Raw genomic sequence first — 25,299 nt, forward strand, 5'->3', positions numbered from 1 at the left:
TCAGTAGCGAACAACAAGAGTGGGCTTGCTTCCAAAGCACCGACCAGCCCCGCCACTTCTCTTGCACACCCTCGGCGGCTGTGGTTCCAGGAACTCGCAGGTCAAACGGAACAGATCTTGCATCGCCAGGTCTTGGACGGTTTCGTTGTGGAAGCCGTTCACATCCACGTAGGGGACGAAATTGATATCCGGCTTGTGTCCTAGCGTTCTCTTTCCCATCTCAGACAGCAGCTGTATGCCTTCTGGTCCACGGCTGCAGCGGTCTAGTACTCCCCAGTCGGTTTCCGCCTTTTGGGCGCACGTTGGACCCGCCTTGACTGGATGTTCTTGGCTAAACATGCACACCACGAAGGTAACGAGCTTTCTCGTAGGGTGCACGTACTTCACGGCACAGGTTTGCACCTTGTTGACGTAGCACTCGCCTGGTCCGTGCTGGCACTGAAACGTGATCGTGCCATTGCTGACCTTCATGTGGGCTTTTCCGAAGGGCAGAAGGTCGAGGTTGATGTGGTCCTCCAGCTTGGTGTACGTCGGCAGCAGCTGGTGGAGCATAAAGTCGTAACAATCGGGGCATAGACCTTCGTAGTAGACGGTGAGGTTTACGTTCTTTCCTACAACCGGACTGCACAGTTGAAGAGTGACTATGAACATACCGAAGAGCCCGAAGCCATGCCGTAGAGTTTTGGCGACCATCATGACTGCCCGTGTGCTCACTGGTGCGAACTGTTCCTTGTTTTACGACTTCCGAAAATGGTCACAGGGCCTTCCCTTTCACACGCTCTGGTTTGCTTTGCGATTATCGCTAACTGAGGATACTTCGTGGTCCGAGTTCAAAGTCTTACTGCCCGCCTAGCCAAATCCGTCACATGCTTGTTCACTATCTGTCCACGGTCATATTCCACGGGCAAAAACTTCTAGCTGGATAAAGACGTGTGTATACAGCTATAAGTTAGCCTGACAAACGACGATTTACATCAGGAAGTTTTAAAGCTCGCAGCGCAAGCAGCTGCGTCCCATACGCGGTTCTTTTTCTAAGTATAGGTCCGATCTATTGGAGGATGTTTGAGGAAAGTTTTGAACAGAAAACACTCTCTGGTTAGGTTTAAAGGAGCCATGAAGAGAAAACAAAAGTTTGTTTTATTCGAAAGATTAGGTGTTTCATAGTACCCCAAGCGCTTTCCCGGAAGCAAATGATGCTTTATTCACTGAGAAATAAGGCAATTTAAGCCAAAATTTTAAATCTCCCGCTAAAATTGCACATTTGGTGACGTGAGCAATGGTGTCACACGGGCCGGTCCATGAAACAGATACTTAGTATGTCGACTCCATATAGCACCCACACGCGGGAGTCGACCGAGACGGCGGCCATTTTAAAAATGCTAGTAAAACCTAGTGCACCCGCAGCCCTAGTCATGGAATCGCCTGATCCGGAGAACAAAACTCTCGCCGAGGAGCTCGGGCTTGCATTTAACAACCTCACACCACTTGAACGCTCAACGCTTCTAAGTGCACGAGCGGCAAGAGTTGTGGGATACGCGGTGGACGGAAAAGCGACCATTCCGCGATAGTCACAACAGACGAACGCCCTGCCGTCGGCACCGCTGCCTCGTCAGCGCCGTCGCCACGGACGAATACAGACTGGTACGTACGTGCCGTATTTTTATTACGGTTAATAATAGTTCAACTTCAGTAGCAGTATCGCTTGTGCCAGTTGGCCGGTGTCGTGTATGGAAAGCCGTTCGCGCGAGCTCTCTGCTTCGACCAGAAAGATACGAGCGTCAATGCGCGGTGTTTACGGCATTTTTCCTCCAAGGTCAGAGCGCCTCGAACCCGAAAATTCGTCTGCGCGACGGCGAGATGTCGAGCTCGGCCAGGCGGTTGTTTCGTACGCATTGGCGCACACGCTTGCGTGTTCGTTCGGAACTTCAACCGTTTACTCCACCGTTCTTTGTCATAAAAAGAATGTGCAGTATGTTTCACGGGCATTTAGCTCGCTATGCAAACTGTAAGCCCTGCCTAACATGCGTTTGCTTTTGCCGGCCTCCGCCAATCGCAGAGCTTAGCCCATGTGACGGCATAGGTTCTGTTGCGGGAAATGAGCTGGTGGGTCGCATGACCATTCCCGTTTTTCCTAATTATGTAGCTTATTTGAGCGAAGTTTGCGTTATAAGTGGTGTCGTTATGGTTCTAACGAGGCAATCTTTCGAATGAACCAAACTTGTGTTTTCTCTTCATGGCTCCTTTAAGTAACCTATTTTACTGTGGACGTGTAATGTGCAACAACTGGGCATTTTTATTTTGTTTCTGGTAGTTTGTCTTTGTAGAATTTGCTATTGTGTTTATGAGACACAGAACTTATGGATACTTATATTGCCTATATATTATTGTACTTATAGGTACTTATATTTGAGACACAGTACTTATATTGCTATTGTGTTTTTGAGACACGGTAATTGTGCTGTCAAAACACTTATGCAAAAAATATTTAAGCGGAGAAGCGCATGTATATAGGAATATTCATCCAAATGTTGTTTGTTAATTCAAACCAGCAATCGCCATAATTGTATATATGTCTTGTTGACCGCCGGGTGACATACACGCTGGCATGCGGATCTGCTTGTAATATAAACTCTGCTGCATGGCCCTGCTGCATGGGACCTACCAATATTTCTATCACACAACTGCCTTTCTCCAAGGAGGACGCCAACAATAAGGTAAAACCATGGGTTGGCGCATGGACTGCAGCGCTCGTGGAATTCGGACGTTGCAGTAATCCCCCACCACACTGTCGTCCCGCCGGGCACATTTAGTAAACCAGACGGTTCATCCCAATGAACTGAGTGCGTTGTACATCGCTTGTTGCGCCTCTAAGTAGGCTACTACAAACACTTTCTTTGCCAGATGTCCCCTTTGCTGTGTTGGGAAGGACACTTAACCTGAACCCGTTGTGTGTTTGCCCGATTATTCTCGTCGGCGCGAATGATGGCCCGTTGTTTACGGCAAGCGAGAAATGCCAGCATGAAAGACCTTGTAGGCCCCTGGAGAAGCAAAGACAGTGCAATCAATGTGGCGTTTCAATATGGAAAAACAGCGCTAAAACGGGACAAAGAACGTGACAAGACTGGGCACTGAACGTGACAGCGCCCAGTTTTGTCACGTTCTTTGTCCCGTTTTAGCGCTGTTTTTCCATATTCAGTTATGTACCAACAAGCCCGCACCAACACACTTTTAAGTGCGAATGCACTTCTTACGCGACCCTGAATCACGCGTCCACCGCCGTCCGTCCGTCCGCACCACATACCCACTTAGGGCAATTGGCCAAGAAGAGTTCCTAATTTCTTTAGCACATACACACGTGGGGGATTGGCCAGGAATCGGGCGTGAGAAGGGCTAATGCACCCGTTAAAGGAGTACTGACAGGAAATTTCAAAGCTGAGATCCGCTCTAGCAATCAAGTACAACGACAACACAAATAGGTGTCTGTGCATGGCACATACCCACGTGGGGGATTGGCCAGGAATCGGGCGTGAGAAGGGCTAATGCACCCGCTTAAAGGAGTACTGACACGAAATTTCAAAGCTGAGATCCGCTCTAGCAATCAAGTACAACGACAACACAAATAGGTGTCTGTGAATAAATGCATCTTTCTTTCTTTGTAGTTGTGTGTGTGTGTGTGATCTCTCTTTCGCGAACATTACCGAACCGCGCAAATTCAACTCCTGCATTCGCACTTTCACATTCTTCCCCTCGGGGAAATGCGGGGAAATTTTTTTTTCAGTGGCGTTTCAAATCTTCTGTGGGTCTCCTGAGAGACTCCGGACCCAAGCCAGACGAAGACTGCCTCTTTCGACCTCATTTTGTGCATGTGTGTATGCGCGTTTTCCTGGTGTTTTTCTGGGCTATTTTGGAAGAATTCACCCCTCACACATATTCACCAATAATCTGGACTGGCATGCACAGCATTATGTGGGGCTGACCTCTTCGGTCTTCTTAAAGAGTTCTCCCCCTCTCTTTTTCTAGGAAGGCTTTGCAACTCCTCATTCATGACTGCCTGAAACATGGAGGGTTCTATTGCCACGCGGTACGGTAACCACTAGAATCTGTACTCTCCCGTATGGGTGTTAAGCGTAAGAAGCTCCTCTGCTTCTTTGTCCAGTTCGAGCTGAAGTTACGGCTTCGTGAGGTTCGAAAGAGTGACATGGCCCACCCACTAATGACTCAATTTTTTTTTTCCGGTGCTGGCAAGAGACAGTGCTCAACTTTAAAAGTTTGATTAACAGAGACACGGTATACCCTCCAGTTGTCCGCAATTCTTTTCCACCATTTTTGGGTAGTGCCACGAGAGGCGTTGCCTACCGGCAATGTCTTACTAAGTAAGCGACACCTGAGTTTTTTGACCCCGTTTTTTTTTTCATCGGTTTAGGCAAGGTCTATGTAACTTCTCGAACATTACAGAAAACGGAGCTTGCTTGTTCTTTTACGCTGATCCTACCTGTGAACCCCCTGACGACACGAAATTCTGGCTTAAACACAGCTGTGTTTAAGCTGTGTTTCAGCTGTGTTTCATCCTCAACGGCTTTCTTTCTTGCTCACTGCTTAACATGTACTGCCTATAACGTTTGTAACGCGTCGGCTAGAGTTTTGTTCAGTTTAGGAATCCAATATCGGCCCAAGAGCGTTGGCACGCGAAGACACTCTTGAAGTTTTGCTATCAGAAATGCGAACTCACAACTTTTGTCTCCGTAGATCACACTGCCCTGCGCCGCGCCCTCAGCTTTTTTGGTAGCGCCATGGCACACACCCAAATTCTTTTCTTCATAGCTGAACATGAGTTCCGGGAAGTTATCAGTGAAAGCTTGCTGCGACATTGTCGTTGCTGCAGCACCTATTTCCAACTCCATCGGAAAATTTTCCGTTCACTCTTGAATTTAACACAATGGGGGGAGGCGCGGATTATCAACTTTGCTCAATGCTACAGACTGCGAATAAATCCGGCTCTTTCACATACTTTTCAACGCCATGGAGAAGTTTTAGATGCGACGGCATCTCATTCACTCGCCTTGTCCCTCCATACGGCGTTGTCGTTGTCCGTCCACACCCCTCCCCCATTCTCCTCGCCGCGCGAGCTGCGCTCTCCGCCGCTCACCCCCTCTCCTCTCCGATAGCGAACACTCTCTGCGAGGGGCATTGGATTGGATTCGATTGGATTGGCTTGGCTTGGATTGGATTGGATTGAGTTGGATTTGGATTGGATTGGATTAAAGTGGATTGTGTTGGATTTGGTTGCGTCATAGCCGCGCCACGTTGCGTCATAGCCGCGGCAGGGGGTTCACGGCACGATTCACGCGATGGGAGAATCAACCTAACGGAAACAACGGAACCCCCTATGCGTCGCATCTACACAGGGGTTCCCGCGAGGGGAGGTGGGAGTAATTTTTTTCAGAACTTTTGTTTCATACATTTCTGTAGCTCGTTCAGATTTAGCATATAAAGCAATCGCTCTCTAGAAAAAACAAATGCCTGGCGTGTGCGGTCCTCCGCCGTGTGGCAGCTGTTAGCAGGGTCTCATTCTGACTTCTTGGTTTGGTCTTCTCTTGCAGGCAGCCGTCGCTCGTTGCCGGGGTAGTGCTTTCCGGTGTACGCCTTGCTTTTCTAGCCAGCCTCCCGTTGCCTAAACACATCCCCTGAGCTTGAAGCGGTGCTTTCCTGCAGCATTTCTTACGTATGTTTGACAGCAGACTTCATGGCTATGACTATTCTGCCCACCCTTTCCCGGGTGACATCTTAATCCTGGAGGGCTAAAAGACAGCACATTGTGTCCGTCCGAAGACCAGCAGTTATTCAATACCGTAGGGTGTCTTCCCGGAAGCTCCCAAAAGAAGACCTGGCAGTGATTAATGTCGACTTTACTATGAGTTGGCCGACGGTATAGTTGGCACTCTTGGTTCTGCCGGCAGAAATGACACCGTACGGTGAACACCGACTGCCATGAAGAAAAAATATGAAACAGTTTTCCATGTCGTCGTAATCAGCGTCCTATTCAGTAACAGGATACCTCGTAGCATAACGTAGGCATTCTCCCCCTGAGATGGAGGAGGACTCCCGGCTTTTTGGTGGATTCAATTCCATTAGCCGTGGCGGACAGCTCGAACCGCTCGGTAGACGTTTCTATGTTGCCAGTACCCGGGCAGAGCTTTGCAATCCTCTTCAGAGGGGCGGCCGCTATTACTGTAGTCATCGGCAGCGCTGAAGTTCGGTTATTGCATCCTTATAGCCATATATGGTGCAACCTCGCCGCTGGGGTTGCTGACTGTATTACATTACCAACTGCGGCACCTCCAAACTTAACAAACACACACCCTAGACAAGCCTTCTTAGTATCGTCGCATACCTTGTGCGGCGCACGTTATTCGTGGCACCGACCGCCCACGACGTCACATTTCAAAATGGTAGCTCGCTACCCATACAACATACAGAATTAATAACGTTAACGTAAAGATGGGCTTAACAGGAGTATTAGCCAACCTCTTACTTATAGTTACTTAGTAAACGTTTATTGGAGCGAAAGGAAAAAGAAAACGTTGGCCGCGTGTGTGCTCCTTTCGTTGCAAATGACGGCAAAAGACGATAGGCTTTCGTCGATATTTCCCAAGTAAATGCCCCTCTTTGCCTTCCTGGTCACCTCTCATGCTATTCCTCTTCCGTCTTGGTCATCCCAAGATAAGCATGCTAGAGGTTTGCTCAAATCAATTTAAATTTACCGGGTTCGACTGCTCCAGGCCGGGTTCCTCGATGCCAGGACTGCCGTACTGCGGAGACGCGCGTGATTCGAGGCACCCTACTTTAACGTTTATAGAACAACGTTGCCCCACTCTACGTGCGTTCCAAGCAGAATTTGGAACCTATGGAATGGAACACCTCGTAACTGTTGCCGCTTGATTTCTTAAAATGCCGCCATAAGCTATAATGACGAGGGCGACAGCAGGCGATAGAGTGAATTTCTTTCTACAGTGGGTGTAGTATTTCATTTCTCAAAAATCAAGTATACGTAATTTTTTATAAGGAAGCACTGTGAGTGTCACTTATGTATTGATTTGCTGCCTTATATTTGCGTAATGTCTTTTTCTTGTTCAACAATGTTGACAAGTATGAACAATGACACCGGACTTAGACGTTTAGGATTAGCTGTGGGTATTTAAGACTATTGCGCACCTTCTGTTTCACTTTGGCCGGGTGGCTGAATCAAGTCACACACCAACAGACAGACAGACAGACAGACAAATATTTTTTATTTGGGACGGCTCGAGGGCGCAGGGTTAAAGGAGGGGGTTAATAATGCCCGGCCATGGCTGCCTCGCAAACGAAGTTCCACAACGCAGCCAACGTAGCTTGGTGTCGATCACGTGGCCTGATCCAGTCCTCATAGGAGAGGACCCAGGCGGGAGATATTTTGCGCGAAGCCGATCGAATGCCCCGCAGTCCCAGACGAGATGGCGGATTGTGGGGGTCACTTCTGTTTTGCAGGCGAAGCAACGGTCTGGTCAAAGAAACGCAGCAGCGGAACCACTGTTAGAGAGGTTTCCATCGTGGGATGTAGGTTGGGGTGCGTAATTCCGCCATGGAGAAACCACGTCGTCTGTATATGCGTACCCCAACCGCGCCCGGTTGAGGAACACCTAAGAACCTCGGGGTAGACCAGGGGGTGTGGGGTGGTCGCATGGGGGAATAGTAGTTGATAATGCCTGCCTCCGTCGATTACGTAGATGACAGCGCTCCACAACTGGATCAGTGGGCAGCGTAATTGGCCTTACCGGCAGCACGAATTGGGAACGGTGTAAAGAAGCCTCGCTCGCAAGTCCATGAGCCTTCTCGTTTCCTGGGTGTCCTTGATGTCCAGGAATCCAGGGTACCGCTACCAGTACCCCAGAGTCAGCCCTGAGTTCCTCGCATTTCTGCTTGATAGCGTGGGCGGTGCTATTTTACCTCGGTGAACAATGAGGCATTTCAGTGTCTCAGTGCAGTCAGTCAATATTTCCACCCGGTCGTAACGCCGTTCTGGGTGATCGGTGACAACCTGGCGTGCAAGGTGAATACTACGTTCCTTTATAGCAAAAAGCTCAAGTTCCGTTATATCGGGGTCAGCGTCCAGCGAAATTAGTCGAAAGCTTTGGTGGTCATCGGAGTTGGACACAGTGGCCACTGCCGCTATACAGGACTCGGGCCGCCAAGACCCGTCCAGAGAAATCTCAAGTGTTGCACTGCTCCGAGGAGTAGCAACGGCTACAACCAACGAGGTCCGCTGCGACATGTGCCTCCTACGCTCACTTTTAGAAGGTGCCGGTTGTTGCGCTGTAACACGCATGTCCTCCCATGGCTGGACGTGCTTCTGTATAAGCGGCGTGTCTGGCGGTGGCATGTGGTTATCAGCAGTCAGCAATCGGTGCCCTTGCGGTGTGAGTTCGTGGTGATCGTTGACTCCTCGAGACCGTGCAAGGACTGTTTCTTCGAGAGTAGGAAGGCCAGCATAGCGGCACAGCTCAGTGACCTTCGTGTGTCTGGGAACCCCCGTGATGACACAAAGGGCTGCCCTGCAAAGCATCTCCAGCTGTTCCATCTCACATTTCGTGAGACGGAAGCGCAGAGCCCTGTAGCAGGCTTTGCTCACCATGATGGCTTGAACTAGTCGGCGGGCGAAGTTTTGGGACGCTCCACCGAAGGTGTTCGAAATCCTTCGGATTAAGCTTAGCAGAGGGGTTCATTGCGCCTTCAACTGTCGAAGCCATTCTCAAGCTCCTCCGGTCTCATCGACTGGAATGCCCAGCACTCTGATCCACCGTTCTGGGGCACGCTCAACTGTTTGACCCTCCACGGTGTGAGAAACTAGGGCTTGCTCCTCTGACCTACCACTAACGATGATAAAGTTGGTTTTGGTTAAGGAAACCTCCATTCCGGTAGTGGAGAGGAGGCTGGTGGACGTGTCAAGAGCTTGGTGCAGACTATGCACAGCGCCATATGCCGTGAGGTGGACGCCGGGGAGAGTTGCAACACTCTGCAAAAGCTTAGCAACACCTCGCACAGACAGACAGACCAATATTTCCGCGTTTAAGTAGCCAAGAAGGACTATCATCTTTTAAAAAAGGTGCTGGTGAAGCGTCCCTAGTCGTGGACGCCTTTTTACTGGGTCAACTCGATGGCCCAAGAAACCAAGGTAGTCTGGCGGTCCGGGTCCGGGCTGGTCAGCTCAGTCTCGCACTGCTCCTGAGTTAGCAATGGGGTGAGGAAGGGGAGTGTGGACAGGAGTATACCAGGTGGAATGTGGTGAGTGGGGAGCAGCAGTGTTGACGTTCAGGGGGTAGATAGAGGGCGCGGTCTGGTGGAGGATGAAATTATTGTAGTCGGTACCGCTCTGAAGTCGACGGTAGGTAATGGCTTGCTGTTTGCTTAGGAAGAGGTGTGGAGCGGGTAGGCGCGTCCGGTAAGGATGTAGTGAGACAGGAGGGCGTTGTACGTATTATGGTGGGGAATTTAGAGATTGGGGCATTCGTGCGGGAGGCTGGGATCACATGGCCATCGGTGGAGAACCCACGGGAGTGCGAGCTTGGGCTGCGACGTGGGACGCTTCATTCCTCGAAATACCGGAGTGGACGGGTGTCCAGGTAATCGTGGTGGTGGTTTCGTCGGGTTGACGTGGGAGGAGAGGGATGACCTGGGGTGGAGCTAGGCCTGCCTGGTAGAGACGACATGCCTGCTGAAACTCGGAGACCAGAGTGAGGTGGGCAAGGCAGGTTTGAGCGGGTGGTAGCTGCCGTCTGTAATTGTTGTCGGAAAACACACAAAAGGAAAATGATGCCTATTTCACTTCATCATCCTAAGCCACAAAAACGTATACCTGCAACTCGAATCTATCTGGCCGATAGCGGCACATGTACAGAAGGGTACATTAGAAAACAGTTTATGAAGTCGCTATTAACCCCAGTCATGTCATTGAGTACAGAGTTCGTTAAATTAATATTTGAGAGGGCAAGCATTTTCCCGCTCAACCAAAATTAATTTGTGCGCGTACTCTAAATCCTGCGCGCGTACTGTAAATCCTAATAAAGTGTTCCATATACCCATAACGTAGCATATAGCAAGCAGGCGGCGTAGCTCAGCGGAGATCACCAGCTACATTAAAGATCGTTCTCTTTCTACTCGTGGTGGTGCGAAGAGAATTTGGTGAGCATGAATGTGTGTTGCTTTCACATGGCACGTCATTTTATTTCTTCTGGGACGTATTTTTTTCTATCATCTAGTTCACAATTACGCTCAAGTATGTTATCCCTGAGCACGTCGTTTTCTTTAAATGTTGGGACACCTTGTAGACGTCGACGTAGCCACAGCCAGAAGGAGTAAGCTGAAGCTCCGTTTATTTTTGAGCAAAGAAAGCGCATGAATACCCAACAAGGCCAGCGAGCCGACTTACTGCTATCGTTTTGTAAGCAGCGAGACTTTTCTTTAACCTTCGGCATTAGTGTGCCGTCTATAGTCATTTGTGAGGGACAAGTCGTGTGAGGAAGCAAGTCGGTCAAGGTAGTTTCGCTTAGCACAAGTCCGACTGGAGTACATATAACTGGTATCCTGAATTTCAAAGGTCTCTTGTAAGCACGGGTACCAAATGATGCCATACGCGCAGTCAGAACTCCACAATGCGTTGACGTGCAGTTCTCCCGGAAGACATAAAATGTGCTATGGTATCCAAACGTGGTCCGTCTGTATAACGCAATTTAAGGGATTTCCATTGTTATTCCAATCTGGGTGTTCACTTTGAAATACACGTTGCATTCTTTACAAAGGACACATTGCAGATTTTTTTGTCGCGGTGCTCATGAAGCCCTGGTTAGTTGTCTTGGGTTTGCAACTATCCTGTTAGAGAAATCTGCAGACATTGAGATAACTGCCTACTAATGTATAAGCATTCCTGCGCCGCTTCGCTTCATTGGGGGTTTGTGTAGTCACGTTTGGTTAAGAGTAGACAAACACTACTAATAGTCTCCATTTACGCTAACTTATAAACGCGCTCATTTCGCAAATGCTGAGATTTTTGCGCATTTACAAGACGTCACACGGTTGAGGCAGTGATGTACTCGGCAAGGAATGTTACGCATTAAAAGAAGGCCCAGGGATGAACTGCCGGGAATTCCAATCGTTTTCCCGCCTTTATTGCAATTTAGGCGGTGCAGATCGAGCTGAAGGCCAGGCTTCCTTTTAGTGAAGTGCGATGTTAGTGTAGCTGTTTTGAGATAACTGCCTACTAATGTATAAGCATTCCTGCGCCGCTTGGCTTCATTGGGGGTTTGTGTAGTCACGTTTTGTTAAGAGTAGACAAACACTACTAATAGTCTCCATTTACGCTAACTTATAAACGCGCTCATTTCGCAAATGCTGTGATTTTTGCGCATTTACAAGACGTCACACGGTTGAGGCAGTGATGTACTCGGCAAGGAATGTTACGCATTAAAAGAAGGTCCAGGGATGAACTGCCGGAAATTCCAATCGTTTTCCCGCCTTTATTGCAATTTAGGCGGTGCAGATCGAGCTGAAGGCCAGGCTTCCTTTTAGTGAAGTGCGATGTTAGTGTAGCTGTTTTTCTGACCTCGACACTGCTTATCTCTCCGTTGTTTCCAGAGAGACCAGCCAAAGTCACGAGGGGAGTCGCCCTCTATATCAGAAGCATGTTCTTTGTGCTGTCTATCTGTCTCGTGATATTCCACTTGTGCACCCTGCGCCGGGCTGCTTGTACAGCAGATCGTGGCGTCACTTTATCTCATTGCGTAAAATATGAAAATGGTCCTGGTGGATGCAAGCGTTTTAAAGCAGTTCACCCTGGAACAATTGTTGTGTGCGATGTTCTTTCTCGTGAAAGAATAAATATTTCAAGGCAGACCGTTGCCTTGAAATCTTTGTAATGCACAAAATGGACAAAATGCGCGCTTTTGCAATGCCGATTTGTAGGGGATATGTTTGAACGACTTTTATGGAGTTTATTTTTGACACATTCATGGTTATTCACGCGCCTGATAATTATGACTTTGGCTCCTGTAATGCCGCACACTTGATTGGCGCCCCACGGCCTTCCTACGGGCTGTCGTTAGGGTACTGAGGTCTTAAGTTTTGTTCGCGGGCTACAAATGATCTGAGCCTTGGCGGTGGCGGCGACAGTATTTCATGGGCTCGTCTGGCAACTAGGAGCGAGTTAACATTTAGGGGCTCCCTTTTTAGTTCTTTCTCCCCCTCCCCCCCCCCCCCCCCCCCAGTTTTTATTCCGGTGTCATCGATTTACTCGGCGCCGCTCCGGGGCTTCTCCTCGCCACCGCTGACACTTCTTTCACAACTATTTTCCCCATCGCCTCCACCGATGGCCCTTTGTAAAGTTGCGCAGTCGGCAGCTAACGGCAGTAGTGCGGTTATCAGATGATTGCGAAAAAGAAACAGAAGCACGAATGGGCCAACGCCGCCTGTATAATCATTGCCTAACGCGTTAGCGGAAAATTGCCAAACAGCCACTCTCCTGCTGCTCTCTTATACTTACTAAGAAACTCTATGCTCCCACCGCTCCGTAGCCTTTTTGCGTGCTTTCATGTCCGCCGGCCAGCGCCGCTTCTCGGAAACTATGCAATATAGTTGAAAGTTCATTTAGCGTTCTCCGGGCGCCGCTCCTAAGCCTTCTTTTTTATCACCATGCCCGTCTGTCTTGGTCTGTCGCTGATAAAACCGCCTTTGCCACGGAGCAAAATCATTTGTGCTGCCGCAGGCTGATGGCGGCTTTGCGCGCTTATCTACTTGGATCACGGGCCCCGAAATTTTCTCAGTGGGGCATCCCCCTCTCCCCCCTCCGCATTTCGGTCTTGTTTTGTCCTCGCTGTTCGCACTCCGCTTTGGTACGCACTTTTAAAATTGGGGACTGTACTGTAGGAGCGCCCGGATAGCGTGGCGGGACCCTCAGCTGCTTATACTTTTGTTTTCTATAATCTTGTGAAATTTACAAGTACGTGATATTTTAGGAAAATAATGGTAGAAGTGAGCACCGGAACAAAAAATGTGAACGCAATTTTTTCTTCCCTAAATCCTCCAGAGAGAAAAATATCAGCAAAATACTGGCTGCACCATCCGAAGATATCATTTTTCTGTTCGCCATTTGTCTACCTGACAATAATATGTTCTTACACTATTTCAGTTCCGCCTCCGTCAGTTACCTTCTGAAAAATGCAGCAAGTATGAAGCGAGCGACACGTTGGCAAGAGTCTGACCCCGGCCTTACAGAATCAGTAAGATGCTTACGACGCGGCCGAGACAGAGGCAGCTCCATGCTTATCTGCAAGAACAAAGCTTGCATCCCTGAGAGGTTCATTCAGCTGATTGACTAGGAAGTATGCTCCACCGCAAATTACGATAAACGTGTTTTGCTTCGTGCACTCCGTTCACTTCGTCCAGCTTTGCAGGTCATCCTTCTTCACAGAGTGGAAGGGCACTAATTTTGTGCTGAACGCAACCACCCGGGAGATGATGGCGGAGAGCCCGTGGTCCTTCGCGGCGTCTTCCGCCAGCTGGACGACAGCAACTTGTTCGGGGAGAGAGCTGAGCAGATCGGCCTTCGACTGCCCGTAATTACTGAAGTAAAATCCGTGCTTGGTGGGCTGGGGTTTGAGATTACAGGCCCAAACTCTGTGTGTGGGTGAACTGGCTGGTAGTCCGTATACTATGTCCAGGTGTCCTTGTATTTATCTGTCTAGATACTGTCGATGGCATAGGACGGGGTGGGGAAAATGTATGTCTGCAGCCTACACCACGTTACTGAATGTCCTTTTGTGAATTATATGGGAAATTGTGGAAGTTTACTGTAATGTCGGTTGGGAAAGAGAAAAACTGAAGGGACACACCTGTGGCAGCTGCTGCCAGCATTGACAGATAAAAGAAGATGAGAGGAGGCGTTCTCAAGCGGCCACTCAGCGACGCTAGAGAAAGAACGGCAATGCAGAAAAGCCAGAGAAGTATAAGTACAAACCCGTGATACTGAGCGTCATCGGGAAGATTGAGCACACTTGTACGAGGAGCAAGCGCGAGAGAAACAAGCGCGGAATGCCGAACGTCACCGCCAACATAAACATCAATTGGACGAGGACCAAGTCAAGGCAAACCGGGACATAGAAGCGGGGTGGCAACATCACCAGAGGCAACCGCGTGAGTAGTAAAAAACTCTAATAAGGCGAATTTGGAGCTTTGCGTAAGACCGGCACCAAATTGCGGTTTTGGTACGACGCCATAAAAGCGCTGTCGAACCACCTTGATCCCCTACATCAAACATTCCCCATAACAATGCCCTCACACACTTGCTGCTGTGCTCCACGTGCGAAGGTTTCTTGTGCAAGCAACGGCAAAATGCCTCGTATCTTTTGCAGCAACAGGTAGGTTCCTTTACCGGCCGTGGTTTGGCCGTCTCCCGCTGTTGAATGAAATCAACCACTTCTCCTCGTATCCTCTTCATGACTATAAAGCGGCTAATGCACAGTGAACAGACAAAAATTGTGCACAACATAGCCAACCCTCCAGCCGATACAAAAGGTATGGTCACTTAGCTTCTATGCAACGTGTCGATAACGCGAGCAAATGCTTACCCACCATATAGATAACTCGCAGACCAATTTCTGTGTGATTTTTTTCCCATTTCTTGTGAGTGACTTGTTGTTAGGGAACAGTAGGGAACAACAGGACTATAGTCTTGCAGAGAGGGCCGGCACTTGCTCCACAAGAAAATACCAGCACAGAACAGCGCCCTTGTGTTTTGTGGTTTGGCCATCCCTGTCTGCTATGCGCTCGACATTTCGAAATATCGCGCGTTGATTTTATAACACGGGAGTGCAATATGCCAGGATGACCGCTTGTCACGTTAGACTCGAAAATTTACTTTTTATGTATCAAAAATACCTGCGCGCTACCTAAATATTTCGTATTCCCTCTTCGAAGGTAAATGGTTTTTGCTGAACGCATGTCTCGGTTTGCACCGAGAAATATCTTCGTGGATGAAATGAGAGAGAGAGAAGGCTCTTTATTAGAAGAGAAAGCCGAGATGTTTGCCGGAATTTTGACACCGACATGCTACTCGGCGGGGGAAGGGGGAGGGTGAAAGAAAAGGCCCCATATTTTACAGGGCAGAAGAAAGAGGAAGAAAGAGAAGAAATAAAAGAAGACAAAAAATAACAAGAAAATGACACTCAGTTTGTGAGTAGGGGGATTACAAAGTCTGTCTTCTAAACTCTAAATCACTGCAGTGACGCCAATCTCGTCCAGATAGTCGAACAACGCTTCCAGTACTTTGCGTTGAGCTGGTGGAGATGGCCATGGACCAAGAAGTACTTTCAAGGTCATTGGTACTGGGCTGAGGCGGTCCAGTTTCTGCGCAAGGCTGCATCTTGCGTGTATGTATGCAGAGAATTCCAGCAGCAAATGCTTCACGCTTTCCGGCGACCCGCAGTTGTCGCAGTAAGGGTTTGTGGTGACACCAAGTCGGAAAAGGTATGCCTTTGTAAGCGCTGCGTTGAGACGAAGTCGGTGGTATAATGTCTCTAATCAGCGCGGTAGTACCTCTGGCAGCCTCATCCTGAGTTCAGGGTCTATGTAGCGTAGGAAGGCATGGTGGTGATCTAGAAGGGACCAGAGATGGTTCCGTTCCATGAAAACGAGCGCCTTCGCCATAGTTGTGGCATCACGCTTCGTGAAAAAAATCTTCAGGAATTTCAGCTGCAAGATATCTGCTTCAGTTAAAAAAGAAGTATGGTAACGACACATATCGTCTACATCGAATATCATTGCGATTATTTACTTCCCGACAGCATGCCTGCCGCCGAATGCTGACGGGCTGTTGAGTGTTTGTCTTGTGATTAGAGGCTATCTCAATACTTCGCATGCATTGATGCAAGAGCAGAACGAGTGGAGTTGGGTTTTTTATCATGCTTATGATGTCAGACGCTGACACATTCCTTCATTGTGTGCTGCCACGGCGTTGGCTAATGGTGCATGTATGAAGGGGGTGCAGGGAAAATTTTCAAAAGTAAATTTCGAGGGCAGAATAGGCAGGCGTTACACCAACGCTACCTATCATTAAAGTGACCCTGAAGGCAAAATAAAGTTCCTTTAGATCCATAGATTACCTCACCGAGAACATGAAGCTACTAGTGCTACTCGCAGCTTTTCTAGAATAAGGCAGAGAAAAGCGAAAGCAGCTGTCGCCGCCACTGGCTACATCATCCGACTTCTGCCGGAAGTGGTTAAAATTGTGTGACAAATATTTTACCAATACGTCTTCACAAGTTTGTAATACCTTAACTGCAAGTTTTTGTAGTGTCATGTTTGAACGTCTAAGAACAAACAGACAATATGCAGGGTGCACATGACCAGCTGGTGGATCATGCGACGATCCCAAACGCCAACACGCACGTTTTTGTTTTGGTGCAATGCCTGGTGAAATACTCATCGAGAAAATCGTGTAACCCTTGTTGAGTACTGCCTGCATCCCTCTGCGTGCTTTCCCTGCACTAAAAAAACGTGGGAACGCTTATTTTGGCTTAAGCCGACACTTTTAGGCGTGCCCAACGTGTGGCGTACGCAACGTCTTCCATGATAGCCGCTAGATGGCGCTCCTCCTCCACGCTGGCAGATACAGTGAACTAGAATATTGTAATAGTGGCAAAAGCGGCACAGGAAATTGAAGCCAGAAATGCGTAAATACGCTAGAGGCGCTGCTGTAGAATACTGGAGGGGTCGTAGTGTAGTGGGTTCCGTGCACGTCCACGAAACAGGTGCTACCTGTTTGTCTGCATTGTCGTAAGAGGGGCCATATCAGGAAGGACTGCAGAGTTCCGCAGTGCACCCAGTGCTGCTCGTTCGGACACGAAGCCCACGAATGCGCGTGCACATACGCTAACGTCAGAGAACTAAGCAGAGAAGGCGGCAGCAGTGGCGTTATCTTCAACAGTGGCCGTCGCGTAAGGCAGCAAGGAACTGGAGAAAGCGGTGGACGCAACTCCGCCCACTCCTGCATAGCCCGATGGAGTACGTGAAAGGGATACCAGCGATTCAACTCGAAACAACGGCGACGAAACATACAAGACAGTGTAACTACACAAGAACAAGGAGGAAGACGACGCTGCTAGCCAGCAGTCGTCAGAATCGACTTTGACTCTACCAAGCGACTGGTACCAAACCGCGGAAGAAACTGAGGAAGCGGCCACAAAAGATAAACAAGGGAAGTCCTCGAAGCGCCCGCGTGAACTGACTGAACTGGGTGACGAACAAAAGCTACAGCGCTTGGAACGCGAGTGTAGGAAGGTCGCAACCGGAAAAAAGGGCAAGTACGCATCGGAGCAACCACGCTCTTCGTCAACATCACGGGTTTCCCGACGGGGTACTTAACAGCCCTGTCTAATGTAAGTGCCTTGGTGTAAGTGTGCTGGTTTGTGAAAAAAGGGAGGGCTGTGACACTGAAAGCGCCTTTTCGTGAAGCTAGGCTTAATGTCCGAGGCCTCAGCTCGAAACAGCGACAGCTTCGAGTTTCTAAGCTCATGGGGGATAGGCAGTTAGACCTACTAGCAATCCAATAGAGTAAAGTAGAAAACGACCAGCACACTGACACTATGGTACAGCCTTTTAGGAGGTATTTTGGCGTGTGCGTTAGCCGTGCGGTTGTTACGTCAGGTGGTTGTTGTCTTTTTCTAAGGAAGACGCTAAATTGTGCAGTTCAAGGGGTAACGGCCTGCCAAGAGGGTCGTTTCATTAGTTGCGATTTTTGTTACGAGGGGTTACAGTTAAGAGCAGTAGGCGTGTTTGATCCTACTAAAGTGAAACAACGAAAGTATTTTTTCTGGGGCCTGATCAAGACGCACGATTGTTACCGACATGTCCTGTTACTATGCTTCTTTAATTGCGTAGTCAACAAGAAGATCATTCGAACCAAAATGCCCCATGCGATTCCAGTGCTCAGCTTCTCAAGGAAAGCCTGAGCAACCTGCAACTAGAAGAGCTTGTAAAATTGGCTAGTAATACGCATACGGTCAGATATACTCCCTACCAGGGCTCGAGCCATGCTCGTCTTGACCGAATATCATCATCATCACCTGCCTATCTACGCCCACTGCAGGGAAAAAGCCTCTCCCATTAATCTCCAATTATCCCGGTACTGTGCTCACTGCGACCAATTTCTCCCAGCCAACTTCTTGATCTCATCTGCCCATATAACTTTCTGCCGAATATATTTATCGGCAAACCTTGCCCCGGAGTGCAGCCAATACGCTGTTGAACAAGTATCCTTTCGCGACCATTGCCTAGTATCAGTCACGGTGGGAGGGGTGAAACAACGAAGAGCAAAGTTGAACTACGAACTCTGGAAGTTTAGTATCAAGCTACTACAGGATGAAACGTTTCTTGAAATGTTAAAAGAGAACCAATAACCCGAAGGTGCAACGAACACAACAACATTATCGAAAAATGGGAACGCTTCAAACAGCGCGTCAAAATGGTTGCTATCGAGCGTTCTACTGAAATGAAATTTGAAGCAAAAAAGGAGGAGTCTGGGTTAAAAGAATTACTAAACAGAGTGACAGTTGAAGAAGCAAACGAGCCGGGCACTTTCATAAGTGACGTAAGTAACATAAAGGCCGAAGTAGAAGCGATAGAAACTGAAAAATATAAAGGAGCCTTGATAAGAGCACGGGCAGAAATATAGACTGCTGGCCAGATGCCAACAAAGCGGGCACTTGCGGATGAAAAACGCTAGGCAAAAGGAACAAGATAAGCCAAATACAGTTTAACGGCGAGGTTACTGAAGGACAACGTGAGATACAACTCGCCTTTTTTCAATATTTTGTCTTACAAAAACCCCCGAACAGGTTTGGACAGCCTTTTGCTTGCACAACTGCCGCAGCTAGAAAGCAAGTTACAGAAGGACTTGAAGCACCCATAACCTTGGGCGAAATCGAAGAGGCAATAGGGGACCTCAAAAATGGTAAATCCCCTGGCCCTGACGAGTTAGGGGCAGGCTTTTGTAAAACCTTCAAGTCAGACTAGGCAGTCTTCTTATGCAATGTTTTCCGTGAATCTTTCAGGCAGGGTTGTTTACGTCCCTCCTTCTCCAAAGCCCATGCGATACTTATACCCACAAGCGATGACCCAGAACAACTTGGCAAAGTAAGTGGATTCAGACGAACCCCACTAACAAACACAGACTACAAAATTTTCATGAAAGTGCTAGCTAAAAGACTACTAGTGGTAATCAGAACATGAGTAGGTCTGCATCAAACGTGTGCGGCATAAAGGGGAGGAGCATTTACGCAAATATTCATATTGTACGCAGTATACATGAATCGTGCGACATGGATTTCAGGCGAGTAGCAATGCTACAGATCGACTTCGAAAAAGCCTTTGATAATGTTTGTCACGACATTTTGCTTAAAGTTCTGAGACACATCGGCATTGTTAAAGTCATTTTTGAAGGGCTTAGAATGGCATATTTTAACTCAACCAGTAAAATAATCGTTAATAATGAACTAACAGAAAGCGTTTTAGTCCGTTCGTCGGTACGACAAGGATGTGCACTGTAGTCCTTGCTTTTCGCTTTGTACGTCGAGCCCTTATACGCCAAAATTAACAACAGTGACGTAATCAGAGGGTACGTCTTGGAGCCCTGTGATGCGACAGTACTTGCTTATGCGGATGACGCTTTTTGCTGCGTTGATCGCGAAAGTGTTCGTAATGCTTTGGGCATCACGCAAGAATTCTGTGATAAAACTGGCAGTTCAGTCAATCTTACAAAATTGGCTCCAATCCACGCTGTGAAGGTGGTTGGAAAGCAAACCTGTAAACGACACCCACAACAATTGCCCATGCGACGTCACTTGAATTCACACACGTGGCTCTACAAGGAGTGAAACCAGAGATGCTGCCTACCGTTACCTAGAATTCGCAGGGGCGGCGTCTCGAACGCAGAAGCGTCGGCCACAGCCGCGCTAGGGTGGCGGACGCCGCCCCTGTTGCCCGGACGTGCGTCGGAAGTGAGGAAAAACATAGGGGAGCATCTTCTTAAGGGTGAGACAGCGGCTCCTAGCTATCCCGATGCCCTATTTCGGGGCTACATCACCGCGCGACACAATCGTGGAGACCGAAACAATTCCACGTGTGAGCTTAGTGATTCCCATTTATACCGATTTAAACTAGTTAGTTTAGTAAGTTTGAGAATTTCGAGAAAGCTGGGGGAACTCTTATAATCGCTATTGATCAGAACCAGTTACTCCTTTCACCTTTTGCAATATTTGATAAAACACAACCAAATTGGTCTTCACCAATTTATAAAACGGAGTCCCATTCGTGGCAAGCAGTACGCAAAAGGTAGTGTTTGTTTAGCGGCCAGATGTCTGTATGTGGTCTCTACATTTTGTCTTCGTGCCCTGCAAACCAATCTTTAACGTATCTTTGCCGTACGATCACTTAATTTCGTCATGTCCGGGGTACCCAGAAGGTGTCGCGCAATTTAATCAAGCCGTGCGAAGGCAGCGCGCAATGGACGCGAAGCTGCGCCTAAACAGGCCCAAAACAACCGTCGCTAAAGCAGACGACAAAGCCGGGTCACGACGATGCGCCCGCTAGCTTGAGCGCGCGGGGAACGCTGGGTAAAGTCGCTGCACCTTCTACACTGCCTCCGTGAGTGAGAACGGCCCTTCCCTCCACAGCCGCGTTGGGAATTTCTTGTCCCGCACGCCACAAAAGAACCGTTGGTTGGTAGAGGTAGAAAAGGTAGAAAGCTTTGCTTTAAAAATGCGTTGGTCTTTGGCATGGTGTTTGGTCAGCAGTCCCAAGTGTTTACGAGCGTCTTGGTCAAGAAGCCTATGCGTTATCTCGGCATTCCTTTTGGACATTACCGAGAAAATACGGCCTACTGGAACGAGAGAGCACACGAGGTGCGCGGTCAAACAGAAAGATAGGGAGGTAGGAATATATCCATCTTTGCCCGAGCAACTATATGTATTTTTTTTTATGTAGCGAAACTATGATATGTTATGCAGGCATTGTATTGTTCTAGGTTAAATGTGCAAAAAATGCCATCGTATATTTGCAGTGTTTGTATGGCAGTCTCAGTTCGAAAGGAAGAGTCAGAGCAATATTTTTAAACGGCTAGAAGGGGGTGGACTTGCACTGCCCGATTTAATTATTTCGCGAACTTGTATCACGTTTTTTTTTTCCTTTTTAAGAGACCAGCCTCACCTTTTTGTACGTGCTTTCTTCCAGATTATGTTGGTCAATGCTTTACCTGATTTTCTTGTGTCCAGAGTTCAAGGATGTCAGTTAACGTATTAATGTCAGTTGTTTCTTGCGTGAAGTTGTTTTTGTATACCGCTTCTTGACTGCTCGTTTTTGTCGCGATTATCTGTCATCAGTAACCCGCAAAAAATTGTCCAAAAATTTAACAGAATCCTTGTATACCGAACCTCTGTATAGGACTCGATTCCGTGCTGGCCCAGGTCAGGATGTTTTAAAAAGACTTAAAAAAATGACGGTACCGAAGGGGATAAAGACCTTTTTTTACAATCTTCACACAGAAACGGTACCGGTTAAAACGCGGATGCAAATTAAGTAACTTTATCTGCCAGTGGGTGCTGATTGCTTCTTGTGCAAGTAGCCCGAAAGTGTAGAACACGTTTTCTTGAATTTTTGGGATGCCGTCTTTGTTTGGGACGTCCTCTGACGATCTCTTAAAAAATTACTTTCTCCCTACATCCCACGCCATTCGGTACTTACCTATCGTGCCTGAAACTGCACCGTATGACTTGTTTTTTTCTGCTGGGGCTGCACGGAATTTGGAGGAGCCGCATGGCTATTAGGAATGCGGATGTCGATGCGCGTTTAGTGTGCTCTTATATTGTGGAAAATGTTTGTAATTTACGCGAAGTGTTCATTAAGCAAGGTTGTGATGATGACTTGCTGGCAGTAATGCATGAACTTACTGTGATGGAAGTGCACAAATAACTGCCAGCTGAAAGTATGGCGGTGGTTTGAGACAATCAACCACCCTGGTTGACCTCTTCCCCCTTTATCTGTAAGTGTTCTGTCCTGGGCTATAAAGAAAAAAAAAGTCTGGTGGTGTTGGATTGGTGCATTTGTTTGTAAATCAGGTCGTTTCGCGGTTCTTCTTCAAAACGGCTGATCATCCGTTTTTAAAGGTTTTTATTCAGCATAAATTGAGTGCTCATTTCCCTTTTTTATTAGCTCCAACCCACCCCGCGAATCCTAAGCCGCCTTGGGGCTTTCTTAACGAGGTGACTGACACTTTCAAGCTTCTTATTGTGCGTTTTTCTCTCGAGTCTCTCAAGGAAGAAATTGACGGGAATTTTCAGTTCTTTCTTGTGATTTTTCTTGCGTTTTTCTTTTCTCTTTTTTCCGTTCCTTTGCGGGACCCTTCCGGCATCCGGCACCCTTTCCCGTAAGTTAAACCCAGCGCACGTCTCTGACATTGCCTATCTTGTGGCAAGGGGCGACGAACATACAAGGTTAGCAAACTTAGCAATACTTCGGTTGCGTTTTTGCGTAGTGGCTGGCGATTAGATACGGAAAAAAGGGCAGGAAACAAATTTCAGTCCATATTGGCTCACCGAAACCGTACAAAACTTTATACACTGCATCGCCAAGCTGAATTAGTTTCTAGCGTCGAACGTTGCAGTTCCTGCCAGTGTTTTACAACACAAGAATTGCAAATACTCGATTATACAAAGACATTTATTTACTTTAGGTACCAGGTTTCAAACTAAGCCACTTGACTAAAGCTAGTGCGGTTATTGTTCTTAGGTTACACAATGGGGAAGATTTATATTTTCAGCAACTAGCCGTTTAAAGGCCGGAAGGGTGGGAAAATGAGCCCAATATATAAACTTGAGTGACTTAGAAGAGAAATTTTAGCTACTTAGTATCGACTCATAATTTCTTTCAAGCGCGAAAAAGAACCGCACGAAACAGAAACAGAAAACAGTCGTCACTACTAATAAGCACTTACTATGAAGGAAGAAAGCTTGTAGTCACTGGGGAACTCATACTTACGTATGGTAACATCGTTATGATGTGTATGCATGTCTTCCGTGATCTGTGCAGAGGTTGAGTTTCCACCGCATGGCTTGGGAACAGTATATGGACACCAAGAGAACCCTAAGACCCTGCACTCTAACCCACGGAGGCTTAAACTCTACCAAAAAATTAGAGAAGTTCAGGTTGCTTGCATACCTATTCAACTTGGCAAACATCTTTCTCGAACGCGTTTTTTCGTCTTGGAATGGATCAAAACAGCGATAGAAATTGTTTGCTATTCGTGTCATCAAAAATTCACAAAAGCCCCTAAAGGATGCCAAATGAAAGTACATAACGCGTAGAACGGAAATGGCTTTGAATTTTATTTTGATCTATTCGTCCTGGGTAGAGCACGGTGCTACTTCATTCCACAGTTGTATAAAGCCGTCATCGGACAAAGTCAGCTGTGAGCCAAGGAAGAAGGGTTACTCCTGAAGCAGTGACCCCCTGGGGCCTTCTTCTCGCATACCCTTGGCGCCTGTGGCTCCAGAAGGTCACAGGTGAAGCGGAAGAGGTCGTGCTCGACGAGATGTTCGACAGTCTCATTGTGGAAGCCGTTGATCTCGACGTAGGGCACGTACTCGATGTCCGGCTTGTGTCCGCGTGTCCTCTTGCCCATATCGTAGAGGAGTTGCGTACCTTCTGGTCCAGTACTGCATCGATCCAGAACTCCCCAGTCGGTGTCCACCTTCTGTGCGCACATCCGGCCTGCTTTGGCTGGCTCGTCCTGGCTGAACATGCACGCTATCAAGGCGAGGAGCTTTCTAGTTGGATGCACATACTTGACGCCGCAGGTTTGCACCTTGTTGACGTAGCACTCATCCGGTCCGTGCTGGCAGCGGAATTTGACAGTGCCGTTGCTGACTTTCATGTCGGCGTTTCCGAACGGCACCAAGTCCAGGTCCATGTTCTGTTCCAGTTTAGTGTACGTGGGCAACAGCTGGTCCAGAATGAAGTCGTGGCAATCGGGGCAGAGACCTTCGTAGTATAAAGTCAGATTGATGGTCATTCCTAAATTTGGAGTACACAGTTGGAGGGCGAGTATACCCGCACTGAAAAGCACGAACCGCCCGGCATCCATCCTTGCCAGTTGAAGGTGATGTCTAGTTCGAATTCCTCGTCGCTCTACAACGTCGCGGAAGGCTTTTAGGAGGCCCTTCGCGCTCTCCAGCTAGGGGTGGAGGGTTTACGTTTTGATTATCGCCAACGAGAGACAGTTGGCTGTCGGACAGACACAGACACAAGATGTTTTCGAGGGTTTATCAGATGCTCGTTTTTATCATGGAATGGTCAGAAGAGGCATCTGATCACGAGACCTTGGCTACGTTGATAACAGCACCCCTATATATTAATATCTAATCGGTCCGACTCTTGTGTTCCCCTCTCTGAATGATAAAAAGTAATCACAGAACTTCGAGGGAAGGAAATTCTGAGATAGAATGATAAAAAGTAAACACACAACTTCGAGGGAAGGAAATTCTGAGATAGCACCATACAGTATATGTCAGTTCATTCTGAATTTACATATACTCACTCACTAGAATATGGCACCGGGTTCGAAGCCTCCGGGAACCATTCACTGGTAATCTGGAAAAAGCCATTGAAGGAAATGTCCGCGCATCCATTGATAATTTGGAAAAAGCCATTGAATGAAATATACAATTGAAAGCTGCAGTCAAAGTCACCCGCCTTCCACGCCACCTTCCCCTGTTTAGGATCAGTGGAGTTGACCCAAGCGTTGTACCCGGCATACTCCGCACAAACATCAATGCTCGAAATAGATTAGAGATCCCAGAAGAAGACTTCAAACACAGGACTTTTTTTAAAGACCACACGGGCGACAACGTATATCGTGCAAGTTTCGCCTTCTGTGTGCAACATCTTGAAAAAAAGGACCGTCTATTGGTTGGATGGACGTCATGTCCCATAAAAGAAACTTTTTACGTGGCAGCGTGCAGCCGCTTCTGTACTTATGGTCACGTAGCGGCACGATGCAATTCCGAAAGTGTATGCTGCACATACTGCGCCGAAGCCGAAGAGCACGCCGTGGCAGACTGCACTTTGGCTGACAAGGAAAAGGTTGTTTGCAGAAAGTGCCGCGAAGCAGGGCGTCGTTCAGATCACGTCTTCAATGCGCCTTGCTGCTACACTGTAGAATCAAGG

General features: G+C 47.9%; 2 protein-coding genes across 2 annotated transcripts; both read right to left on the minus strand.

The window, feature by feature from the left end:
* Positions 1-693, minus strand: LOC144175366 (gamma-interferon-inducible lysosomal thiol reductase-like). The gene has a single exon (XM_077704449.1). The coding sequence runs from the start codon at positions 691-693 to the stop codon at positions 1-3; it is 693 nt and encodes a 230-aa protein (XP_077560575.1).
* Positions 694-23,447: 22,754 nt separating this feature from the next.
* Positions 23,448-24,365, minus strand: LOC144173375 (gamma-interferon-inducible lysosomal thiol reductase-like). The gene has a single exon (XM_077701833.1). The coding sequence runs from the start codon at positions 24,215-24,217 to the stop codon at positions 23,537-23,539; it is 681 nt and encodes a 226-aa protein (XP_077557959.1). The 5' UTR covers positions 24,218-24,365; the 3' UTR covers positions 23,448-23,536.
* Positions 24,366-25,299: the final 934 nt, after the last annotated feature.

The sequence above is a fragment of the Haemaphysalis longicornis genome, unplaced genomic scaffold (genome assembly GCF_048455015.1).
Source record: "Haemaphysalis longicornis isolate Haplotype H1 unplaced genomic scaffold, Haemaphysalis longicornis Haplotype H1 scaffold_3, whole genome shotgun sequence".
Classification (NCBI taxonomy): Eukaryota; Metazoa; Arthropoda; class Arachnida; order Ixodida; family Ixodidae; genus Haemaphysalis; species Haemaphysalis longicornis.

Excerpts from the sequence above, each read along its gene's own strand:
- LOC144173375 (XM_077701833.1), bottom strand. The coding sequence starts at position 24,217 with ATGGATGCCGGGCGGTTCGTGCTTTTCAGTGCGGGTATACTCGCCCTC.
- LOC144175366 (XM_077704449.1), bottom strand. The coding sequence starts at position 693 with ATGGTCGCCAAAACTCTACGGCATGGCTTCGGGCTCTTCGGTATGTTC.